The 27,368-nt window shown below is 37.9% G+C and overlaps 1 protein-coding gene across 1 annotated transcript; it reads left to right on the forward strand.

The window, feature by feature from the left end:
* Nucleotides 1-2,035: 2,035 nt before the first annotated feature.
* On the forward strand, nt 2,036-5,010 carry barx1 (BARX homeobox 1). Its single transcript, XM_072452850.1, has 4 exons — nt 2,036-2,471; nt 3,196-3,481; nt 4,026-4,110; nt 4,580-5,010. Exons 1-4 carry the CDS (start codon nt 2,273-2,275, stop codon nt 4,742-4,744), a joined length of 735 nt encoding a protein of 244 aa, XP_072308951.1. The 5' UTR covers nt 2,036-2,272; the 3' UTR covers nt 4,745-5,010.
* The last annotated feature ends 22,358 nt before the right edge of the window (nt 5,011-27,368 follow it).

The following is a 27,368-nucleotide window of genomic DNA, read 5'->3' on the forward strand; positions in this document are numbered from 1 at the left end:
TCTGTTGAAACAAACAACTCTTTCTACTTCAGGAAGGCTCCTCCCAATGGGCGGGTCTTACCACAGAACAGTATTAATATCGGAGTTCTCGACCTAAATTCTTTTATTGACAATGACTCTTGGATGAGAGTCGAAACGTCTATTTTTCAAACTGAGTCCAGATGACTACAACTGAAGCTTTTTCTACTATGGAACACGCCTGGACGAATGAGGGATTACACCGACATATAATACATATAAGGAATAAGACGTTACTATAATACATATATGGAATAAGCCGTTACTATAATACATATGGGAATAAGACGTTACTATAATACATATATGGAATAAGCCGTTACTATAATACATATAAGGAATAAGACGTTACTATAATACATATATGGAATAAGCCGTTACTATAATACATATAAGGAATAAGACGTTACTATAATACATATAAGGAATAAGCCGTTACTATAATACATATAAGGAATAAGCCGTTACTATAATACATATAAGGAATAAGACGTTACTATAATACATATATGGAATAAGACGTTACTATAATACATATAAGGAATAAGACGTTACTATAATACATATATGGAATAAGACGTTACTATAATACATATAAGGAATAAGACGTTACTATAATACATATAAGGAATAAGACGTTACTATAATACATATAAGGAATAAGACGTTACTATAATACATATAAGGAATAAGACGTTACTATAATACATATAAGGAATAAGACGTTACTATAATACATATAAGGAATAAGACGTTACTATAATACATATAAGGAATGAGACGTTACTATAATACATATATGGAATAAGACGTTACTATAATACATATAAGGAATAAGACGTTACTATAATACATATAAGGAATAAGACGTTACTATAATACATATAAGGAATAAGACGTTACTATAATACATATAAGGAATGAGACGTTACTATAATACATATATGGAATAAGACGTTACTATAATACATATAAGGAATAAGACGTTACTATAATACATATAAGGAATAAGACGTTACTATAATACATATAAGGAATAAGATGTTACTATAATACATATAAGGAATAAGACGTTACTATAATACATATAAGGAATAATATGTTACTATTATGCATATAAGGAATAAGCCGAGTCTTGTTATTATAAACACGTGTTTCCTTCGATGACATATTTGCATCGAACTTAAAAGTCTTCACATGCTGTCAGCAATCATCCATCTGTAACTCGATCGCTCTCTGCAGTTAGATCTTTTTTATTTAGATTTATTTGATCTTGTATTTTAATTATTTAGAGTTTGATGAATAAGTTTAGAAAAATACATATATATGATCTTTAATATGAAGGTATACATGAGACTACTTCAATGACGTGAGTGACCAGCAGAGGGAGATGTGTACATAACTTTGTTAGGGTAACATATCCTGGAATTCCTCATGATGATAGCATTATATAAAAAAAAAAAAAAAATTGCTTATATCCTATCATTATTTTTTGGTTCATTGATAAAAGCGTAACCTTATTTTTTATGAAAGTAGATCCTCCATCTCCACCAAACTCTAGCCTAGGTCAGATCTAATTACGATGCCTCTCACCATCTGCTTCTTTAAAGTAGACTATAAACATGAATAGGGCACATCATCATTATAGACCTACAATATAAGGCCAATTAGTTGTCTAGTATCCACTACGAGGCATTTCATAAGACGTGATGGCTTGGCCTGTAAGCTACTTGTGTTGTCATAAACTTTGTGCTGGAATCGTGTAAAATAGCCAAGAGAACTGGTGTCAGGATACAATATGTTAGTTTCGTTTTGTTCTATGCTTCCATTGCTCTTAAATCACCATGGTGTCCCAGAGTCACCCAGTGTCTGAAGTGCGTCTCCTTATTTCCTTCCGCTTTGCATAAAAACCATGTCAGCCTTTGCATGTGCAGATGGAGGCGAGCAGCAGAGTTCCGAGGAGAGGTGGAGCTTTAACGATCTCATAAAACCCAGTCTATCCCTCCACTCATTGCCAAGGTGACGTGCTCAGGCTCCAGAACTGATCGTATCGGGCCAAAAGTGGCACAGGCGGGTTGCCCCTCGATATTTGGCCAGCGTTCAGCTCCAGTTTGCCGGGGAAAGGACCATAGTCTAACCTGGATTTACGCGTTGTGGCCATTTGTGACGTGAAGCGGTGGTTCTGGACGTATAGGACGAGACAGAGGAAATATGTCACATTGAGGTTTGGGAAAAGGTGACCAGAGTCTTTACCATGCAGCACCCCTTGGACGTGACGCATTACTATGCACCAGAGGCGCATCCAGACCACAGGACGCACCGCTACCGGAGTTTCATGATTGAGGAGATTCTGACAGACCACGCGGAACACAAAAGCTCTGCTCACGCGGGAGACCTCCTCAAGTTTGGCGTCCAGGCGCTGCTGTCCGCTCGGCCCTTCCACAGTCAGCTCGGTAAGAAAACACTTTGGATCATTGTCTTATCTTGTCTTGTGACTTTTCTTGACTTTTATGCGTGAACCGCAACTTTAATATAGGCTATTTTCAAATTTGGGGAAAATTATAAATGATTTAGGCTCATACGATATTCACTAATTTGGTGATTTTATTTTTTTAAGTTCAGCATTTTAGTTCCAAAGTAGGCACAGCATCGCAAACAGACTTCCACAAGAGGTTGCTTTAAATTTGCTTGTGCTAAAGTCACAGATTTAGTGAGGCCTGATAATAATTTATTATCATTCACAATAATTAAATTATCCTAACTTTCCTACAATAATCCACTGCACTGTCCTAGATTCAGGACTGTGGCCTATGATCTTACATATAACACACAACCGCGCGTAACAACAGAACATGGGCCTATACAAAACGATTTAATCAAATGATTCAGCTCTTCATTTGAGTAATAACGGGTTAACGTTAACATGTTTTGCTTAAATGTCATGATTAGATTAAATTAGCCTAATTGAATTTGTCGCACACTGTTCTTATCAAAGCAGAAAAAGTGAAATGCTGTCAAAATGTGTCTACAGAAGGTGAAAAATAATACAAAAAATAAAAAAGAACATATTTGGTCTAATGTTGATATTTCGTGACAAAGGCCTCGTCAGTTCATGATATGTTTAAGGTGAACACAGGCCGCTCCCAGCAGAACGTCAGTGTCCCTCTGTGTGTGCAGTGCTGAAAGCGGACCAGACCAGCCTCCTCAAGTTCCCCATGTCGCCTCTGTCCTGCTCTCTGGCCTCTCCTCTCGGCTCCCCTCTTCTGTCCGCGGCCCCGGGCCTGGGATCCGCGTCTCATCACCTGCCGCTGGACCTTCACCTCCGCGGGAAACTGGAGCATGGACACGGGGACGGCGGGAGCAAAAAGAAGGGTCGCCGCAGCCGCACAGTGTTCACCGAGCTCCAGCTCATGGGCCTGGAGAAGCGCTTCGAGAAGCAGAAGTATCTGTCCACCCCGGATAGGTAAATGTGAGCCTTTATGCCACGACCTTATTTCAGTTAAGCATTAGTAGGCTAAAACAAAGAAAATGTCGCTTTTTATTTAGTTTTTCACAGCTGCACATGTCACATTTGCGGGGTTAATCAAGTGAATGAAATTATGCTTAGGTCTGTCAAGGCCACACCGAGCACCGAGAATAACCAAAAAGATTTGCTATTTTTCATAAAATATTTTTTTGAAGCTCAGGACTAAGTGTTCAAATAGAAACTGTGAATATAAAATAAATTATTATAGTCACAAGGAATTTGTCATTGTCTCAGCAAAACGCGCCATGTTTAAGTCAAACATGCGTAAAAAGAAGCAACAAATATGCGCAGAGGGGCATTATTTAATTCAATTATTAGGCTATACTTTATAATAATAATAATAATGATGATAATAATAATAATAATAATATTAATAATAAGGTTATTATTATAGCTATGGGCTATAGGCCAAAACATTTTAGAATGTCTGTGGTTATGGATTCATTTTTGTCATTGTTGATTGCTGAATTTATATTTACAGAATAGATCTGGCAGAATCTTTGGGTCTCAGTCAACTTCAAGTGAAAACGTGGTACCAGAACAGAAGGATGAAATGGAAGAAAATTGTAAGTAAATGTTAAATGGAGTCTGATATTATTGGCATGAATCTTTTCTACTTCTTAAGCCATCACAGCTAAACCAAACTTTGAAAGTCACGATGTCTCAATTTAATGAATAAGAAATACTTTATTGTGCACGTTTTACAGAAGAAAGGCAATCATTGGTTTTATTAAACACCTTCACGGCTGTCTGTTATCTTTAAAAATAGCATTTAAAATGAGAGGGTAACATTTTATTTTTAAAATGTGTACAATAACTATACCATTATATCAAAAAATAAAATAAGCAAAACTGGTTTATCCAAACATAATTGTCAAGCAAAAGTTCATCTTTGGGTCATAACAAACTCTCCAGCCATTTACTTTTCACCTTTCAAGTTGTTTAAGTCACTGATAACCTGTACACTACATAATCTGTATAACAAAATAAAAATGTTATTCTTATTGTAGCCTGTTTTTTCTGTGTTGTGTGCAGGTGCTACAAGGAGGAGGCCTGGAGTCGCCCACCAAACCCAAAGGGCGTCCAAAGAAAAACTCCATCCCGAGCAGTGAGCAGCTGTGTGAGAGAGCGGCCGCGGACACGGAGCAGCACACAGACTCTACTTCAGGTGCCCACTTAGAGAGCTCTCAGGAGGAGTGACTCTGGACACTGTACGCCTGTAAATCTCATGGACAGCGTGGATTCTGAACTGTAAGGAGCTGCCCGTGTGGAGTCAACTCAAGTCAGAGCGCTTTTATAAAGAGAGACCAAAGTGAGCCCCAGTGTCTTGTGCTTTACCGGCTGCTGTTGAGGACTGGACTCAAATATATGCAGTAGGTCAACATTTTATATTCTAAGGATCATTCACCTGTCTTGCATTCCTTTTATGTAACTGTTTTTAATTATTAAAAGTATTTTCACTAATACACACTGCTCTTTTTATTTAAATGTCTAATAGTGAGGCTATAGAAAAAGAATGGAACTCATACTCATTGTGATTGTGGCTCACATTATAACATATGGTTAGTCAATGCATTCACTGAACATCAAATCAATAACAAAAGTGGGCAATGGACAAAATGTTAACTTCTGTGTTTTGTGTGAAATGTTATACCTCGAAGGTTAGGCTTTGGGCGCATTTATTTTAGCAGTACCTGGGATACATTTTACCCAATACCATGGCATTGAAAATAACCTGCAAGCTGTAATTTTCATAATGAAAGGCTGATGACATGAAGTGCTGAAAACGTAACAGGGACATGAAAGCTGAATGTGCTTTCTCAAGGGGATCTCATACCAATTTATGATTTAAAATTTGTCAAGTTCGTGTTATCCGATGTAAAGGAATATTGCATATTTCACATGCTTTATATACTATTCTGCAAAAATAAAAAAATATACTTTTTTTTAACAAAACCTTTTTATTAGCAATTGGTAATACGGATAAAATATGAAATGTGAAAAATGATGAACCAGTTGTTTTTCTAATTACTAAGATATTTATCATAGTTTTACCTCTGTTGCAATTTGTGAAGAAAACCCGGGAAAAGGGTTGAAAAATGGAAGAGCCGAGTTGTGAAAAAAGAATCCGTCTATATATCATCTATACACAACATTTCATCTAAAGCACCTTTAGTTTCCTTATTGTAAATGTTTCTTTTACTAAATTAAGGTGCAGTCATTTCTTTGTCAAATAATTGTGTAAATTAGATTGTGTAAATGAATTGTGTAAATTTGACCCTTGTTGACAGTATAGTATATATGCTAGGTAACAGTATGTATGTCACATTTGCTGCTCATGTTCAACCAGGAAGTAAGATGATAAACTTTGTCAAACTGGGGATATTAGGCTAGCTTTTTAGCATAATTTGAAATGGCATGTAACAATGTTTAATTGAGCCGAACCTGATATGCACATCTCAGCGCTCGAGCACGAGCACAAAATTCCTCTCATCGTTCTATCAGATGTTTTATTACAAAAGCTTCAGCATAAACAGTGCAGTGTCTTTTTCATGTTAATCTTGAGCACATTGAGAATGTATTAACCACCTCTGTGCCGTGGGTTCCCTTCCCGTCATCGATCGTTTGCTGAATGTCTCTGCCCTCTATTTCCCCCATTTCTCCAGAAAATCTTTTAAAAATAAAGAAATTGAAAGGGTAAGATTCTAAATTATGAATAGGACACTTATAATACTGCCTGTCATAGTCTTTTTGATATGTTAAGTGAATGAATACTTTTTGTCCAAATTAAATCAAATCAAATATACAAATATACTTAATGTAATAAATTTATGATTTGAGCGAATGTGCTGTGACTGGTATAAACTTATAGGGTGAGTTTTACTGTGAATTAATCACCATATTGTTGTACATATACTTCTTTTGTAATTTCCCATATCGCCCTGTCCAGCGGGTGATGAGTTTTCTGCCTAAACCTGACATAGTCACTATTTTATCAGATTAAATTAAAACATTAAAATATAAAGAAAGAGTAAAAGTAACACGTACTACATTACTATAAAATACTCACATTCATTGCCCATGTCTGCGTGGTGGTATGGAGGTTAAAAGGGGGCTCACTTTTGCCGCAAATGACACAAGCCAGGCTGTTCAAATTCCTGCTAATCATCAGAGGGATGGCTTTGTGCACCTTTCTATAGCTGGTGGTCTCCATTTCACCTTCCCAGCCGGCTGCACAACATCTGTATGGGTTAACACACATGTCCAGGCCTCATCATGCAAACCTATCAAACCTCAATCAGCCACTGCCTGCTCCCGCACTCTTGTCCTAATCATGGACATTAATGACAGCTCTGCCCAAACAAAGACAAAGTAAAGTCCAGTTTAGCCAGCGTGCACTCAGAGGCAAAGGGTATAATGTTGCAATAGTTTAACATTTTTAGATAACATAGAATATTAAATCCTTGTCAATTATCATCCACTGGAGTGTAAACGTATTGTAAACTTAAGTAAAAGTACAGTAAATGTTTAAGTCAAACTATATGCAGCACATTAAAAAATTGACTGAAGTAAAAGTTTTGAAGTACCCGTTTAAAAATGTACTTTAATAAGTACAATTATTTCTCACTGTTTTCAGAACTGCTAAAGTGTTAAATATGGTGATCTTTATGAATAATAGTTAAGATCTTTGGTCAACAGTAGAAATTAAAATCAACAAAAAAAGTCCAATTCATTTTATATATATATTTTGCTTTGCTCAAAGCCAGCACTTAATGCAGAACCTCACCATGAATGTGTGTAAATTAACGCCTCAAATCATATGAAAAGTACGTTTTACTTTTCAGTTGAGTTCAGAACAGGTAGTCGAGAAGAAAGATACTATATAAGTAAAAGTATCCACTGCAAAAATTACTTCAGCAAAGCACAGATACCGAAACGTTTTACTTGAGAACAATACTTTTGTACTTTGTTACTTTCGATCACTGACTATACAAAACAACATCTCTCAAGAAGATTTAAATGTCACAACATCGTAAACATCGCCTAAGGCCCGAAGTCACTGGGATAGGCTCCAGTCACTCGCGACCCCGAAAGGGAACAAGCGGTAGAAAATGGATGGATGGATGGAACATCGTAAATACAATTTGTTCAGTCCATCAAAGTAAAGTTCCGCTGTGTATGATGTTGTGTGTTGTAGAGCCAAAAGTCTGGTGCTTGTTGTCTCTCCTGGGCGTTGTTGGACATCTTTGGCTTTTAAATTGTAATCAGGAGGACGATTCAGTCACCAGGAATCCTCAGCAGGAACATCCAGTTGAATAATTAGGGGACCACTCTGCTGGTGGCATGATGGCGCTGTGGAAGACCAAGTTGACCCTAATTTTGGAAAGCGGGTGTTTATGGAGTCAAAAGGTGCGTGCTTAGACAGAGCGCAGACTGGGGGTCTCGGAGCATAATTAGTGATTATTTCAACGCATGTATGTGCTAAAGTGCGCACGCCGCCGCATGTGATCCCAATTATTCTGAGAGGGAGCGGCTGGTTCGCCTCTCTCTTTTGAGCTTGTGCAGTTTCCTCTGTCCAAATGTACTTTGCAGAGTCTTTAAAAAACAATAGAACCTATGACATGAAAGAGAAGAGTTGCAACTAATAAACTATCGCTCAAATGGCCTTTGGAAGTTTTACAGCAATCAGTTATTTTTTACTTTTCAATCAGTATTTAAAAAAATATGAGCATGTACTACCATCACCAGAACATTTAATATTAGTAAAAACAACAGTTATTCAGTCAATATTTAGAGACCAAATGTAAATTAAAATTCCAGCAATTTCAGACATGCACAGGAAATATTGTCCGTCTATGACCTGCACCATTTGAAGAATTGTCAGATTCCAGAATCAGACCAACAATGCTTGTAATACTCGATTTGGAAGTTTAATTCAAAAATGTATGAAAAAATATATATATTCTGCTTGGGCATGTGGTGGGGGGATCACGGGTTGGATTCAAATCATTAACTATTTGCCAAATGTCTCTCCCCTTGCGCTAAATTAAAAAAAAAAAGTACATAAAATAGTATAATATTAGATGTTTCAACATAAAAATGAAAGAATCAAGAAAATCAACACATTGACTTGCACAAAATAAATAATCATCAAATGTTTATGTCAGATTGACAGTTTTGTAAATCTTAATACTAATTATAGCTTTTATAATCGTTGCTAAGGTGTGCTAATTGATTATCCTGGCCATCAGCCGCTGTCTGTTACTGCGTGGTATTTCATAAATCACTGCATTAGTTCTTATTCATCCATTTCTCCGCTGAGGTCTGCAGTGCAGAGAGTGAAGGCAAAATGAAGTGAATAAAGTCCTCACTGTTAGCAGCCTGTGCCATGAGTGGGCCCTCACCCCTGGCTCTAGAACAAACAAATACTCTTCCATGGCGTTCTCAAGCCTCAGAGTCAGATCTTATAATTCAGAATGTAACATATTTGACTGAAAAATGAATGTCCTCCGGGAATAATCTCTGTGCAAGACTTGCAGTTAAAATCACCTTTGATGAAGCAGCCGCAGAGCCGTAGTCAAACAGAAAGTGAATCCATTAATAGAGTGCAATTAGTTAAATGTAGCTCATATTTCACAGTTAATACTAGGGCTTTGTTTTAAAAGTATGTTTTGGCAATATTGATACAAGATGCTGTAGTGTAACTATAATTTCATAATAATATGCAAGGTTACACACTTATTAACCTGCTGATTACTGCATTAAGGCTGAAAAAGTGAGCCATTCATAAATAAACTGTGTTCTTATATCAAGAGCATAAATTACGCTCTTTGTTATTCATCATAATAAAATCATACATTCAGTGAACTTTTAAGAGCCTTTTTAGGAATATGCCTGTATCAGAATACATATTGTGTTGAGAGGTGCCCAGTCCGAGCGTTTTATTAGACATTTTTATAATTTTTGTATAATTTCATGTCAACAGGTCACATTGCCATTGTATAGAATTCCCAAAAGAATTATAAAAGCGATACAGTTTTAACTGATTGTTGATAAATGAACATCTGTAAAGTCATCATTTTTATTTAATCAGATTCTATATCAAGTCACATTGAGTGTGTTGGAGGTCCAGGCGACAGGTGTTTTCCACAGAACACTCTTATATGAGCCGATCTCATTCAAAAAGCTTTTAACAATTATCCTAAACTACGTCAGGTTTTCTGTCCTGGTGCTGGGATGGATGTGAGCTCAGAAGAATGCAAAGGGACAGCTGTTATGGGACAAATCAAAATACTGGACGAGTTGGACGGACATGCGGTTTCCATCTGTCCAATATTAGTGAGATGAGTAAATAAAAAATGTCCAAGATGTGGCAGGAGGTCAGCGGAGTCCTCATTATAGAGAAATTACACTGCAAAAGCTCTTCTTTTCAAATGCCAGTTTGAAAGACAACTCCACTTTCCAGGAGATTTCAAAGTGAAGACATGACAAGCAGCTTTCCATCTGAACTAACACACCAACACACAATACAGGGATATTGCATCATAGATTTCTAATTCGTCCATAGCCAAACTAAATCTTGACTTGGTTTTAAATAAGTTTCTTCAGATGTGTGATGCGTAACTTTTATGTTACACTGCACTTTTAGAGCTGGCCATTTATGGGAGTGAGCGGATGCACCTCTGTCCAAAGATGTTGAGCGAGCTAGTGTTCAGGCGAGTGTTCACTGAGTTAAAGCTGCCAGTGCTGGGACACAGTTATGTGTTGTTGTTGTTGTTGTTGTTGTTGTTGTTGTTGTTGTTGTGTGAACGTTTGTTTTAAAAAAAAAGTGGTCCATTACATTTTTTATTGTTTTTATAAAGTTATTATTATTATTATTATTATTATTATTATTATTATTATTATTATTATTATTATTATTATTATTATTATTATTATTATTACTATTACTATTATTACTATTATTTCCAACATAAATATAGGTCAAATTTGAATAGTTTAAATATCAATCCATTATAAGAGGAGCCACTGAAAAATACATCTCTCTTTACAGAGAGAGCACTTTACAGCCTTCTCTGCCTGTCTCAGTCAGTGTATGTGCTTGCTTCCTATTCGACTGTATCCAGATCTGCCTCGGAAACCCACTCTGTGTCTTAAGTAATAGAGATTACAAAAACAGACAAAAGCCAAGCAGCATGTGAAGTAAAGAAAACAGTGATTTAAAGATAAAAGGGTTTGAGCTACTGCACTTGTGTGGGTCCAGATCCTTATCACAACAGGCGCTCGGAGACATGTGTAACCAAACACACACAGCTTTACAACACCTTACTGCTAACTACTGTAATAACCATGTTAACTTGCAAACTACTTTCATTGCTCTGTTTATGATTTAAATGCAAGTTAAGCCAGTTGCAACATAATAAGTGCATGTATTCTTTATAAAGATTTCATGTATTACAATGATCCTTTTTCAAATCATTACTTTTTCCCCCACAATGTATAGACTTCTGGTTGAACGGGCGGTGTGTCGCTTGTTAAATTACTTATATTAAATTACTTAATTACTTAAGATCTATAAATGAATTACAGATATACACACTTGGTTAGTGTGTGTGATTGTTTTTGATTAGGAATAAATAACATAGTATAAAGGTTTAAATGGATAACTTTTATCAGCTGAGATATTAACCCTAAGGGAAAAAATAATTTATTGGAAAACATAAATTATGAAAAATAGCAATATATTTAGGCTGTATGAAAATAGAAGGGCCATAGAAGGTTTGTTTCCAGTGTGGTAGGCATGTACAGTATACAGCAATATAGTATAGTATTTCAAAAGATGTAATTACATAATAACTCCCTAAATACCAATTACGTTCCATTTGATGTTTTATTTGTCTATCACTGACAAATCAAGCCCACGTGCACTTTATTATTGCAATTATAAGTAATTCTGACTTGATTAATCTGGAAACAAAACAAGCCGCCCAAATGCCAAAACAGAACATGACGCATGACACAATTCAAAGCAGCCATTTTGAATTGTATGGCATCTACACAGTCATTTTCCTTGCTAAATATGCACCAATCAACCCTTTTTTCTGACAGTCATCTTTAATTGGAACGCCGTGTGTTGTGTGTCCAAGTCTCTGCGTTTCAGTGCAGCCGGTTTGAAAATTGGTAGTGGACGTAAACAGCAGCAGATCTTTGGGAGCACAGCTGGAATGATCTCCCAGATGTTCTTCGCTCACTCGGCCTGATGCAGGGTCCACACAACAATCAGGACGTCCTGGCACTCGCCCTGGTCTGTGATGGGCTCATAGACGCTAACACAAGGTGACAGTCCTAATCACATGCTGAACTGTTAGATTCATTAGGAATCTTACTGCAGACGGCAATAAGTGAAAGATCATTTGTGAATTTTATAAAAAGATTTACCAGGTGTCAGAATGTTTTTCTTGCAACATTATTTTTAAGGATGTTGATATAGGTATGTGGTCAGTCAAATTATGATGTATGACCAACTCAAAAAATGAGGCTAATAATGAGATTTGGTGGGACATAGTGGTATTGAAAACAGAGTTTAAAGGAGTACTTCCTCTGCAAAACCTGAAGCGGGTAAAAAGTAAAAACATGGTGATACAGTAGTAAGAACAATTCTCTGCTTCACCTCTTTTTTTTAAAAGTACAATGTTCTTGATTTTTGCAAAATATAAAAAACTTAAAAACGATTATATGTAAAATATAATATATATTATAACAAATAATAACATGTTCATATTTATAGAAAAAAATATAGCTAACAGACAAAAGATACACAAATACATTTGCAAAAGCACGTCATGCTTCAAGTCAAAAAGGAACACTTTTCATGTTTCAGAATAAAAGTGGAAATCATTAATAGTCCTTCCTCTGACTGCTGCTCAAGTTTAAAAGTTGCCTGACCACATTTCACGATGAGTTTTCATTCATGAGTTATCCGGGTGTAGCTGCAAGGCCACATACCTACAGCACAGCTTCCACCTGCCACATTATGGTGTGGAAAGGATTGACGATAACTGCAGAATGCACTTGATAGACCATTATTAGTCCAAATGTATGAAAACGAATACATATGTTTTTTCAATAGACACATATATTAAAATTAACAATTAAAATACATACATTTTCATTTTAGTATTGTGCATGTGAATTGATAATAGTATATTATCATATTTTTGTTTTGATAACCATTTTCCTCCCATTTCAGACTTCCACACGTGCGTCATCTCAATGTCAGAAAATATCTTGACAAGCCTTAAATGGGCAATCGCATAGATACATACAGCACTCTGCTGTATAGTCCAATATTTATGCTATAGGTATGTAGCGCATGAACCTCTTCAGCGTGATCATCAAAATATTAACAACTCTTATAAACATGGCACCTTCATCTGACAGTCCTTTACTTAACCTACTTTAATCCAAGAATGTCGCTGTGCTCATTACAACTGGTTTTACTTCGCGCATTCAGGACTGACTCAGGTGGAAACCAGGTCTGAACTCACAATGGTGTTTATCTTTTTGTAAAAGTTCACTTTGAAATTAGTCAAAAGTCATCACTGTTTAACTTCATGCCAGTCAAAAGTCTTGTTGCCAGATGGGTGCCTTCATCCTAACCTTGCCCAAGGCTGCCGCTGCTGCGGGGCCACACAGAGAAGTCCAGGCTGTGGTTCTGGTTCTCTCCTCTGATACGAACTGACGAGCATGACTCTTGTTTCCCTGGGAATTAAAGCATATCCAGCTCGAGACCGTAAGTTCTTGTGGACAATAAATCTGCAGAAAAGCTGAAAGTTCTCTGGTTGCATGCTTATAAACGCCTGATTTTACTGTTTAAGTGTTAATGTTTCTGAAAACATTCCAGGCATGTTCGGAGTGAAGTTTAGATGAGTGAAAAGGAACCAAAAATAGAATAATCCAGATCTACTGGGACGAGACGACCAGACCAATAACATTATAGACAAAGATTGAGCTATGTAGTTGTTTTGTGATATGTGTCAGAAAAATAAACGTGGTAAGTCCACTCCAGGGTACTTCGGCATGGTAATGATAACACTTGAGTTTGTGAGACACTGCTTTACCACATTGTAATCTTAAAATGGCAAGTCATTAAGATGTCTTTAAAATCATTAGCTTTATTGATTTTTACCTTGTGGACACAAGTGTATGATGGATTCCTTTTTCAAGAGCTGCATCATTACTTTTCTTGATTGTTCATTATTGTGATCATAATACTGAGTTAGAAACACTGAAAAGAGGGATTTGAGCAGATGTGGTCCAGATTGTTTCATGAATCTGTTTTGAACTGCCAAAGATTAAGAACGTTAAAAGCAATTGCAGGACTTTGTTTTGACAAGCTGAAATATGTGTCCAACATAATATTTACAGCAGACAAGCATATTCGCACTCCTCTTTAGAGTCAGAGATGACTCCGTAAGTGCTTTGTATCATTAAAATCTACTAATGTCCAAGTAGAGCAGGGCTTTTGTCATTAAACCAGGCCTGGGCTAGTGTTTGTGTGTTGCTTTGTGTGCTATCATCACTGTTGGATGTAATGACGGCGAGGCCAGCTGGCCCTCTATCAGCCACAGCTCCTATCTAAACAGATTGACATAGTGCAGGTGTCTGGCACCTCCGTGGAAAGCATTACATCGGAGCACGGCTTCCTTTATAGCTTTTAACTCTGGCTGAGGGTCAAGGGCTCCCATCAGAGCCTTGATCCATACCATGACACCCCCTTCCTGTCGGTCCGGCCGGTGCGCACAAAGAGAGGTGTAAACCAGACGCTGACCAATGACCTCCCGCACACTCCCTGCTCCCACAGACTCATCTCTAATGGTGGATCCTGAAGATTGATTGTTGAAGGTTTGTATCACAATGTTCAGCTACATGTCTTAGAGCTAGGGTAACCCAGATGTTTTATACCAAGTCTCTAAACAATGCTACAAAACTCTTTTCTGATAGCGATAGTCTAATAATGACAAAACAATAAGCCAACACCATGCCCTGCAGAGACTACAGCGATATACTGTACTACAAATACAATTCACCTGAACAATTGTACACATTTCGGGTTTTGAGGGGGTTTGAGTTCCTAAATGTGGAATAATTTTAGTGTATCTTATATATTGTCAGCACTGATCTAAGCTTTAGTAAGATACCGAGTAAATATGAAGAAGTTGTTATTTTATTCCACTCATCATAGTAGATTCTTCTGACACAGCTCTAGCAACAACAACCACCCTATAAGTTAATGTACCAAGTCACTAACACACACCTTTGAACAGAAATGGGGCCTAAAATACAACTCTATCCTCAGACCCAAAACAAACAATAGCAGTAATCAGAGTATGCTAATAGATGCTATACATGAGTCATGATGTAAAATGTGACTGAGGTTAACACATTAGGGCAGTTCAATGGACTTAGCTAATATGGCCGATACGCTTTACTGTAAACAGGGTGTGTTAACGTAGTTTCGGTGTCGTTAACTCCTCCCTTCAGCTAAATATTTAACCCACTCCCTTAGTGAAGCTCTGTCAGAAATGAAAATTCTACTTGGGTGAGTGACACCTATTATTGCTAAAGAAAATGTGCATATTTATATAAAATCACTATTATAACATTTAACGTTTTCCCCCCTAGAGTCAGGGTTCAGCTATCTGTGGTCAAAGACAGTTAGGACCCATTCAGAGATGCAGGGAGACAGCTCAGCTCTGTGTCACTGGGTTTCTCTGAATGGATCATAAAACCATTCATCAAAGTCCCTCCTCTCAATAACTCGATTGTCGCCATCTGTCAGAGTCATAAACTGAGACAATTTCCACATCTTCTACTTCAGTTGCATACTCAAACCAGGATCACTCCATCTGTGTCCAGTTCTGTCTACACATTATCAATCTGGGATGGCTCTCTCTGAAGGCGATCGAGGAAACAGAGAGAGAAGAGGTGGAAGAAGCATCACAACATCAAATCAAGCAGAGAAATCAAAACTGTTGTTCGATTTAGTTGAAAGAAAAGCACACAGTTCTCCCTTCTGCTATTTTTCCTGACCCAGGATTGTCCATATTTCTCTCTGCGTCACCACGTTTGTCATTTGGGAGCATTTCCTTCTTTCCGTCTTCCCCCCAAACCAATGCTTTCATATGATTGGTCAAATTTCTCTGATCCACCAATGGATTTGAGCTAAAACTGTGAATCAGCTGAATTTTTGTGTTTGTGAGCTCAAAAATATTCCCTAGAAGCTTGTAAGCTAATAACACTAAGTTGGAAGTAACCAATGCTATATATTGAAGTGTCTGGGGATTCTTTTTTTTTTTTTTTTTAATGTTCTGGACTGACCTACTCTTGAATTTGGACAAGTCAACAGACAGGATTTACCGTGTTTCAACCTCTTGCTAGTGTCACTAATCATGTGTGAGCTGTTTATGGGTAATGGAATAAAATAAAACCGTTTATTTCACACAAAAGCATGGGACCACACACAGATGTGATAGTTGCCAGAAACTCAAACTATTTTGTCCTCCACACTAATCACCACAGAACCGTTTTGCTATTGTAACTGTATGCTTTGCAGTCATCAGGAACCAAATGTAATATTTCACCGTAATGTTTTGATAGCCTAATTCTACTGGCTTTCCCCAGGACTGTGGAACTCTGAATAAACTGACATACAAGTGCAAACAGCCGAGTCGACCGCAGGTGTTAAAACAGTGCAGAGCGAGGAGCATTTTGACATGTTTTTGTTTCATTAACACTGTATTAATTCACCTCGGCATCCACCTGCGCAGTGAACTCAGGCTCTCTCCTCTGTCCCGGAGCATTCCTCAGTGACAGGCCTTCTCCTCTCTGTGCCCCCACCTGCGCTAGTCATAACAGTGTCCCCCCGCCTTCACCACTTCTCCATCCTTGTTGTTTTGACAGATAATGTGAAAAAAACAGCTGCTGGACGTGTACGGAACGCCTTTAAGCACCGTGTAAAAGGTTGTTTGAGTGTTGGCTGACACAATCAAAATGCAATCCATTAAGAGCTGGGGATGATAGCAGCAGCGCTTTGTAACTCATCGGCTTTGGTAATGGGCTGTCTTAATGCGCACTGTGAGCTGATGTCATGACATGCCACATGAGCTTCAGTGCACCAGGAGGAATGTGTGCTGTCGTGGCACGCTCTCATTAGGATCATTTTATTATCTCTGACACCCATAATGCACCTCATCAATGATGGGATAAGTTTGTTTGAACGCAAACGGCACAAAAGAACGCTGATATTTGAAAATTATCTATCATTGTCCAAATGCAACAAACATTTTCTTTCACAAACCAGAGTTCACAAATAATAAATGAATGAATAGATAAAAAGACAAATGCATAAACTGTTTCACCTTCATCCAAGACCATGGTGCTTCAATGTCAAGGCTACTCTCAGGGTTATGTAGATTGTGATTTATTTTTGATAGCCTGGGTAAGGGAATTTTTATTTGTTTCCCTATTCATTTATACATTGCATTTTGAATTTCTTCAAGGCTTAATTTTACCTTAAAAGTCCAAATGAGAGATTGAAATGTTTCGGGCAGCAACTGGCCTATTTTAGAGCAGTTTTTTTTATTTGTAAATTAGTTGACACAATTATTCATATTATACCTTGACATGTTTTAAATATTTTTTTTATCCAGATAAAGATTTAAACTGAAAATGAGTGCAGGCTTCTAAATTAAAGATAGATATTTACAAATAGGGATGAAAAGTGTAAATAAAATTTGCATGTGCAACGCTCTTTTAGCATGTGTTTTGGATTACATATAACCATTAAAATTATTTTCAAAAATTGACAACCTTCCTTGCATTCCTTTCCATTCCTTGCAGCCTTGTAAAGGAGGAATGAATTGTACCAGTGAAGAAGGAGAGTGATTTATTCTCTCATTGGAGGCATTAGTTCTGGACCTAAGTGGATATATTCTGCTTAGTGTGCAGATGCAGACATAAGGAGTTGAGCCTGTGCTCGGAGCCTCACACATGAGTGGTGTGATTGTGTCAGGATGACACATTGCTCGGGGACTGTGGCTGAGTGACGTGAACCCGCAGTGGCCTCCCTCTGATTAGGTAATCACCTGTGTACACAGAGCGGCGCGCTCTCGTCCAGATCCGGTGTGACAGATGTGAGTGGACACGGGGCCTTTCACAGCGCTTTCATCACACAGCGGATAACAGCCTCCACCAGGTAAAACATATTTACTGTTTCAGCACTAAGTCATCAGGTGAGGTCTGGCCCTGCCCATTGTACAATCAGGAAGAAAAGGAAACGATGAAAAGTTAATCTTTTAATGCAGCGCTGTTACAGGCTTTTTATCGCTGCAACCTGAAATGGATTACATTGGCTATTATTGAGGATTAGAGATTTGGGATCACGGAGGATAACATTAACTCTTCAAAAATGCCATTTCTCTATGTCATGAAGTTTATCAGTTTCAGAATAAAATTAATGCTTATTAATTAATATTTCTGTCAGTGGTTTGATAAGCTAATAAAAATCTTCCGAGTAACCGGCACAAGTAACACAAAAAATATGATTTGATGATTTATTATAAGCAAACTTTGATATTATGTATACTTATGTATAATATGTATCACCAACACCAACCTTTCAGACTGCAGTTCTATTCTGAAAATAATAAATTCAACAACTTAACACAAGGTGTGAGTGGGGAATAACTTTGTAGTCTATCGACTTCAATATGATACCGGTAATAAAAGGGAAAAGTAAAAAAAATGCACACAAGTTTTGAGTTAACATTTGATTTAACAGATGTACAAAACATTTCAAGGCGGTTCTTAACACACTTCCAATCACTGTCTTAAATAATAAATAAAGATCCACCAAAACTTAGATGCACTTTGCTGTAAGAGTCCTTTCTGCCCTCATTAGCTTGTTAATGCACAGGTTGGTATAAGAGGCCAAACCTGTCAGAGCTGCCCGGCAAATGGATTCAGTGGCACGCTCCACGCTGCATGAAAGAACAGCGGGTCTGGAGGGAGAGAGGGAAGGGGAACGAGCAGTCCTATTCATTAATCACTGACGTAAACAGGCCATCCACTGACACCTGGTTGGGTTAATGCCCCGAGACCCTGGAGTAATTACCCCCCGCCCCACCCACACACCCTCCGCCCCGGTTAGCCCAGGCCCAAGCCACTCACATGAAAGCTTGTGATTACAAAGGAAATGGGAATTAGCAGAAACATTTGAGAGAGGCGGTCTCCGGTTCGATGGTAGCTTAAAAAAGAGGAGGGGGAAAAAAAGTTTGGGAGATGTGGGCTGATTGGAGTATTCCCCACGGACAAGAGCGGAGGGGAGGGGGTAGGCCGGGGTCAGACCCGCATCAAATTAGTAGTGTCTGTTATTTGAAACCAAAATAAAGCAGCAGCAGCAATAAATTATTTCCCTCACCAATGTTAGAGTGGCTTTCTGCGTTCTCTAGTCGAAATGACCAAACAGCCATGTCGCAATTAGTGGTTTGTTTCTTTTAGACTGAAATATGGCCATAATTCATAGCTTTCAACCCATCACACTAGGAAGATGAATTGACCGGCCAAACTGAGGAGGTAATTGTAACACACGATACGGCAATTTGTTACCCAAGCATCAAGTACACAAGGTATTTGCATAGACATATATAATTTAAGGCTGAATAAAAAGCCATTTGTTTCCAATGGGAGGTAATTGAAAACTGCCTCTTGGAGTTATGGCACATATGCCTTCATTAGAGAGGTATGAGGTATAACACTTTTGTAATGGCTCCAGTTAACGTCAGGATGGAACATCGCTTGCATTTGCTCTTAAGTCAAGGCTTTCTGTAGTTTTGGCTCGTTGGAGAGCTTTCAAACCTTCCACAAGTACAGTTTTGATTGTGTTTATAAAATAGGCAAGGGATAGTTGATTCTGTGCACTTAGGGGTTTCCAGGTCTTTCATTTCCTACAGATTAACATGCTAATCTTCTCGCAATGACTCATTACACTCCACATGTAATAATTGCTGTGTGAAGTAATAATATAAATACAACTGTTTCCATTCACTTTACCAGAACCTGGCCTCAAAGCTCTCTGTCTGTCCATGCCAAAATGGATGCAGAACATTAAGCTGCTTTTTCAGCTTTTTTTGAACCATCAAATGCAGTCATACTTCCCCTGTGATGTTTAGATTTCTGATCAAAAACCAATGTGTGACTTTACGCATACAATAACTTTTGGGGAGGAAGTGGAATATAAATGGAGCTGTTTAAGATGACCCTGGGGGGGAGGCGCAACTACAGTCCAGAACCAGAGCCCTGCCCCAGCACCGGAGGGGCTATTACACAAGTCCCCTAATGACATTTAATGATTTAATTGAGTCAAATCATGGAAACAAAGTGATATGCGGCCCGCTCACGTTGACATTCAGCAGAGCAGTGTCCATGTGTTCTGTGGCTGAAGGGAGGTTCTGTGAGCTCGCCTCTCTCTGCTCCTCTCATTTAGGACCTGTCGCACCACTGGGACTCCTGCACCAGGGTCGTGTTGTGTGGCTTGTAAAATATCATTAGTAACATTTTTCACTTTTTCTTTTTTTTGGGGTGGGTACTTTTTTCATTTAAAGGTTGAATATTTTTTATCCTATTATCATGGTGATTTTTTTCTTTTTTTCATTTTTCTCTATATAAACAATTCATTTTCAGCATCAGAATCAGAAAGGGTTTATTGCCATTGTAAATGAACAGAATTAACAAACATAGGAACTTGTCTTGGTGATTCAGTGCAACATAAAACAATGAACAATTCATAAGTCAAAAAGAGAACAAATTAAATCTGCAATGGCATAAAAATAACAATAAGCTATAAGATAAAAAATAAGAATCAAAATAAAAAATAGGCTTAATATGTACACAAATTTACAGTTGAGTTTGCAGAAAGTGAACAGTGCAGTGAGTGATTAAATTATGTTGAAGTGACAGTGTTTAAGAAGTGTTCATGAGTCCAACGGCAGAGGGAAAGAAACTGCTCTTATGGCGGGAGGTTCTGGTCCGGATGGACCGTAGCCTCCTGCCTGAGGGGAGTGGCCTCCTGCCTGAGGGGAGTGGCTCAAATAGTCCATATCCAGGGTGAGAAGGGTCGGCTGTGATCCGACCTGCTCGTCCCAGAGCCCTGAACACGTAAAGGAGATGGAAGTCTGCAGCCGATCCCCTTTTCAGCAGAGTCCACAATCCGCTGTAGTCTATGTTTGTTCCTGGCTGTGGCTCCAGTGTACCACACGATGAGGGAGGAGGTGAGGATGGACTCAATGATGGCCGTGTAGAACTGCACCATCATCTCCGCTGGCAGCTTGGCTTTCCTCAGCTGCTGCAGGTACATCCTCTGCTGGGCCTTCTTGATGAGGGAGCTGATGGTGGGCTCCAACTTGAGGTCCTGGGAGATGGTGGTGCCGAGAAAGCGGAGGGAGATGGGGGAGTCTGTGATAGTGAGGGGGGTCTGGGGGGCTGTGACTTTCCTGAAGTCCATGATCATCTCCACTGTTTTCTGGGAGTTGAACTCCAGGTTGTTTCCGCTGCACCAGGACACCAGCCGGCCCACCTCCCTCCTGTAGACAGACTCATTCCTGTCCGAGATAAGGTCGATTAGGGTGGCGTCGTCCACAAAGATTGTTTTGTCTCACTGTTGAAGAACTAACACCATACAAATCAATGCACAACCCCAAATCAATCCATTTTATAAGTATTGGCAGGAGAAACATTGCCGTTATTCTAATATAGGGGTGTCTAAACTTTTTTCGAAATTTTGCATTTGACATTGATTCAATGCGCCTCCACACCTCTGTCTTGGAAGACTTGGAATATTAATATTAGGTTGGTATAACATCAAAATGCTTGAAACATCATGGACCAACTCAGCAGGAAGCCGGAGGGCCAACAAAAATTGGAGGATCGCATTTGGCCCCCGGGCCGTAGTTTGGACATTACTGTTCGAATACTATGAATGATTTATAATCTAGTCCGTAATATAACTATTTGACATTGTCTATTTTACCAAATGAGAAATCTAAATTTTCTATGTGAAATTGTATATTTTTTATGTTGACATCTAAAAATTATTCACATTTGAGTTTATTACTTTTGGAGCTTAGATTACATTCATAATTCACTATGAAACAGTTAACAACCACACATAGACATCTATATTCACAAATGTGAAAGTCATAATTCATAAAATCCCCGGCATTTGCGTTGGTTGTCTTTACTGTAGCACAGACATTTGATGAAAATAATAGACTGAATCTATTTTTAAAGCATAGAAGACAAAAAGGCACCCTTTACCAGACAAATGAGGAGAGACCAAAGACATACAGATGCAGAAGTGTGGAGAGTAGAATGAGACAAAAACTATATTTGGCCCCAAAAAGCGGAGTCAATATGAAAGTCTCTCCATTTCTTAAAGTACAATCCTCAAACTGTGCAAAGATGCTGGCTGGGTGATTCCTGCGTGAGCACATCTGTTTGGCAGCGTCACAACTACTGATGAATGGATAACTACACTTAACATTCTCCATTGACGCTCCACATTTTTTTCTTTCCCTCTCTAAAACGAAACGTTTACAAGTGCTTGGCAATAAAGGAGCCCCCAAGTGCACTTAAAATGACAGCAAGTGTGGATTTAAATGTCAGTGCTACTTGCAGATGCTCTTGAAGGTGGAGCTAAGGAAGTATAATTACTAGTACATTTCCGTTGTATTGAACATGCTCATTTACACTAGTGTTTCAGCCTAAATGTAGTTCTTAACATCATCAATCTGGAGAGGCTATCACTGAAAGCAGTCGGGAAAAAGCATAACATCAAAGCATCACAATAATCAAACTGTTTTTAAAACCAGAGATTTAAAAAAAAAAATCAATAAATCTGTTAGAATTGCCATGTTTGTTTTGGTTAGTTCCTTTTGACTTCCGCCCAAACTACAATACTGTGCTGTGATTGGTCAGGCCCACAGCAGCCGGGCTCACACCAAACACACCTGACCAGATAGATTCTGAAATATCAGGAGAATTCATCTGGCTGCCCAGGTCACTGCAGCACTGATTTTTTACATCCTTTTTGTAAACCCCTCTTTCCTGTAAAATTTAAATGTCTTTATCTTTATTTACACCTGCACCAATATAACAACTGGTTGCTCATTTATCATATTTACCATATCATAGTCAAGTGAGTAGGATGAATTGAAACGTCAGGGAATGTTATATTGTTTGTGAAAGTTTAACAGGTCAATCATCAAGGGCTAAAATGAACCTTTAAAATTCAAACACTAAAATTGAATTACAATTTTTTTGATGCTTTGCAGTCAAGAGCTTTGGAAACAACTTGCATTCACCATTTTAAGACCCAAAACACAGCACAATTTTTTTTTTTTTGCTCCATTTATCTGCTTAGCGGCATTTCATTTAAAGTTTAAATGAAAGAATACCAGGGTATCTGCGTTGTTTCCTGGGCCCCGTGACAGTTTTCCATTAAAGCTGGAGCTGAATTGAGGGCTACTCTAAGCCCTAAACCCAATGTCTTTCACAGTTGCTGTAGAATTGTTTTGAAACGATCACTTGGCCTTCACAGCTCTTTTTGAAGATTGAGGACATGGCTTTTAAAGAGTTGGAGTGAAGAAGTGCAGATACCTTCAATGAAATATGTCTTGTATACAGAAAAGATTAAATTACACAATCGTTCAAAGCCATCAACACTCTGCACTTTTCCACTGGGGGCCTAATGTAAATTCCTGGTCAATGTTTATCATTTCCGAAGCAGGTGATTCACTCGACCATAGACTGCACCCACTTTCCACAGAAACCAAATTTAATGCTTGAATTATTTACTAGCTGCATGTCAAAATCCTTTAAAACTCACACTTTTATTTAATCTGGATGTAAATTGGAGGGAATTACAAAATGTGTTAATTAATAGCATATAGCTAACTGTTGGTGGATTTGATTGATTTATTAAATTGTGTTATTAGTTTTTATGATCGGGGGAAATGCACATTAATAAAAATGTGCCAGTATTAGCTATACAGCAATATACAAAACACAAGTTTACGTTATATACATTATACTTTAATATTTGTGAAATGTTATACAAATTTGGAGGCCACATAAAAGCAGAACATGAAATATAATTTTAAGCATTCTGCAAGAGCACAGAGAGACAACAATAACTTTAGACAAGCATGACACTGAAATACAGATGCATTTGCAGCACAGACACATCACTGGCAAAGTATAAACTAAGAACACACAGAATATCAGCTTGATCTAAAGTTCAGTTCATTTCAGTTTAGGTTTATTCAGACATTTTCAAAAGCAAGAGTTGTAAAATAATGTACATAAAATCTGAACGGGGAATAGGCAGAGGCCTGAATTTAGACTACTAGCCTTTTGCATTGACACAACATAAATAGCTGCTGACATCATGCAGTATTCACAATGTCAATTACAAGAAATAAGGATATCAAATTGCAGCTGTCAGCATTCATTTTTAAAATAAGATTTCTATAATTTCCCTCTTATATAAACTTTTTAAGTGTCTTTGTGTTCTATAGTCTTTTAACTCCTAGTCAAACTTATTCCATGAATTAACCTCAACAACTGTAATACAATTCTGCTTTTTATTCTCACGTTTGTTTTTTAAACATCACAAATTTAAATTATAAGCACTTTCCCTCTTTTGAAACAGTTCTTGAATATGCAGAGTAGGGCTGCACAATATTGGGAAAAACTGTGATATGGGGGCAAGTATTAATATATGCAATATCATTGTAATGAACAATGACAATTTAACATTTTCTGTTAGTCTTATGAAGGCAATGTATTTACAATGCGATAAAAAGGTAGGTCACTATCAGTAAATTGTATCATCATAAAGAAGCTGGGATTCCATTGCAGGGTTCCAGAGGACATCACAACATTCTATAAGCCAATCAAATTGAATACAGATGGAGGCATCTGAAACTAACATTGTTAAAAGGCAGTTTTTGTTGTAGAGCTTCTGCACCACGGGACTATCTTCTAAGAAACAGCAGTAATAAATGGCAACGGGCCTGAAATTTGAGTTTATCTTTGTCATTGAATGAAGTTACAATAAATAACAATACATCTTAAAAATGTATCAGATTAAACACTTACAACCTTTAAGTGTTATAGGTGAGCTTTTAAAGAGTGTAAATGCCCCTAAATCAACCAAATCTAGACTTCACTTTCCCTCTTCTAATATCACCAAAAAGTGTCTCTAATTTATGTTAGTGAGAAATAGACTTATTTAAAACCCTTTACATCCAACTTTACTGATGGTCATTGAACGTATGTGATAAAATAGTGAAAAAATTTAGTTCTTTAACTAATGTGTCAAAGTTTTTGTACAAGACGGAAGACTAATACACAAAAATCATTGGTTTAACTATATTTTGTGATTGTATTAAACAATCAAAATGCAATCGCCGCTTTTAAAAGGCATTTTTGATTGTTTCTCTTGAAACTGCAAAATAATCCAGCGTGCAAAAATAATTCACATTTTATCAAACTCTGATAAAGTTTAATAATTGCATTGGTTTCAATGCAAAAACTCTGCCACCATCACTGCTGATGCGGACTTTAGTGGTGCATGCTGGGATAGCATGTTAATGAGTCTAGTCATTAATATCTCTATTTCTATTTACTTTTGTAATGCCTAAATCACAATAGCAGTTTCCTCGCGGGGCTGCAGTGAAAAAGCAGATTAAACAATGTTCATAGGATTGTTCATAATAGACATCATCAGATTAAACATTCTATCTTATTTATTCAGCTATTCGGATACTACCATGAGAACACTGTGTACCAGCTCTGGTCATCCACTGAGGAGCTGGAAGAAGAACAGGAGGCTTCAAGAACAAAATCCAAAAGGCCCAGGGAGGCTTTTGAGGAGGAAGTGATGGACGCTCTCCTCAATAACGATGAAGAGCTCACCTCAAAGATAAAGCACCTGGAGTGTAAACAGCAGACGGTAAGTCAAACTGAGAAGAATGACCAAGCTCAGACTGAGGGAGAACTGCAGATGGTCAAATTGGACAACGATCGTCCACAACAGCGGTGGCAGGTGCAGCAGGCCAAAGCAACAGCTAAAACACTGGAGCAAAAGTGAATAGCTGACGTTGTTTGACTTCAAGGGTGTCTCAATGGGGAAATCCAGTCAAATAATGGAGACAAAGCGTACATTAGGAAACTGGAAAAGGTGTTAAGAGCTTTTCAGGAGCAGCTAAACACAAACTGCAACTAGCAACAGCAGCAGACAATCCTCAGCAGGAACAGCCTTATGCTGCAAAACAGAAGCTCCAACGACTACGGTCCTGTAACAACTCTAAATCAGTTATAAAAAAAAGACTTGAACCAGACAACAAGAGCCGGAAGGAGTCTCTGCAGATTCATGAGGCACAAACAGGGTCAGTTTAAGAAAGAGAAACAGAAACGACAACCTCCTGACTGACTTCAGTAAGATTGCAATTGTAATCTTCAAGACCACAGTGTCATGGACCAAGAGCAGGTTAAACAAAAGCTCCAGGAACAGCAGAAGAAGGAAGAGAAGGACAGGCTGTATTATAAAAACCACCTGGATACTGTTTGTGGCTAAAATGACCGACTCTGCGCTAAACACGGCCAGTTTGTCCTTGAGAATAAGAACCTCAAACTTCACATTAGGAGTTCAGAGGAGAAACAGCAACATGAGACCAACTTGCTTCGGGATCAGGTAAAAGAGGAGCAGGAGAAGTATCAAAACCTCTTGGTAAGATTAAATAAGACGAGCAAAGACTTTGGCAACGCTGATACACTCTCAAGTTAAGGCGCTCAAACTGACACTAGTGAAAGAGTGAGGGACGTTACTTAATTAAACTGTCTGTAAAGCACTCTGTTTCAGACTGTGTGTTCAAATTGTGCTCTACAAACACATTTTGATTGATATAACTGAATTGTTGAAAAGTACTGAAATTCATAAGTGTAGTACATTTTTAGAACAAATAATAATACATAATAAGTTTCCTTTGATAGGTTGTAGTGTGATCTCAGATTTAATCCTTGTGTATGGTTATTTTAAATGTTTTATTTTTTATTTTTATTTCATTCAGAACATAAAAAGACATCATCAGTGACATTCAAAAAAAAATCATTGCAGAGGTTATTGTTTATTCTTTATTTTATAGATGAAGTCAACCAGGTCCTTGAAGGTCCTTAAGCTGAAAAACAGTTAGCCATATACTCAGCTTGTTAGACTCAGTGCTTGAGCTAATATGCTAAATTTACAAAGGTTTCTGCATCAATAATCGTCAATCTTCCATGACAGAGCAGGTCCTCAGCGCAGGTCAGAGGCTGCCACATGTAATCAGAGAAGATCTTAAACCCTCCCGGGAACTCAAGACACTCTTACCAATCCCAGATGCTCCTGAGCATGGCACGTGGAAGTCAGCATTACCTCAGCCAGGTCATGGGCTGTATGTGATCAGGACAAGAACTAACAAGTATGACGTTTAGGGATTATATTCTTAGATGTTACATGATGATTATTACACTGTCACACAATGTGTTGATTCTAGTTTAAAGATGAACTGAGCAGCCGCCATTTGGTGGACACTTTGTGGGAATTAAAAGATATTACGTTTTAGCATAATAAGTGGTCAGTGGCCACATGACCAGTGGTATGCTTCTAAATAATTAATTCTCTTAATGTCTTCTTCACATACTGTTCACCGTAATAGAAATG

The sequence above is a fragment of the Eucyclogobius newberryi genome, unplaced genomic scaffold (assembly GCF_026437365.1).
Source record: "Eucyclogobius newberryi isolate DKJ021-1_F unplaced genomic scaffold, fEucNew1.0.hap1 SCAF_19, whole genome shotgun sequence".
Taxonomy (NCBI): Eukaryota; Metazoa; Chordata; class Actinopteri; order Gobiiformes; family Gobiidae; genus Eucyclogobius; species Eucyclogobius newberryi.

Bases quoted from the DNA above. Each gene is read 5' to 3' on its own strand.
- barx1 (XM_072452850.1), top strand. From the start codon at position 2,273: ATGCAGCACCCCTTGGACGTGACGCATTACTATGCACCAGAGGCGCAT. The intron at 2,472-3,195 runs GTAAGAAAACAC...CTGTGTGTGCAG, and splicing joins GCCCTTCCACAGTCAGCTCG to TGCTGAAAGCGGACCAGACC. The intron at 4,111-4,579 runs GTAAGTAAATGT...TGTTGTGTGCAG, and splicing joins GGATGAAATGGAAGAAAATT to GTGCTACAAGGAGGAGGCCT.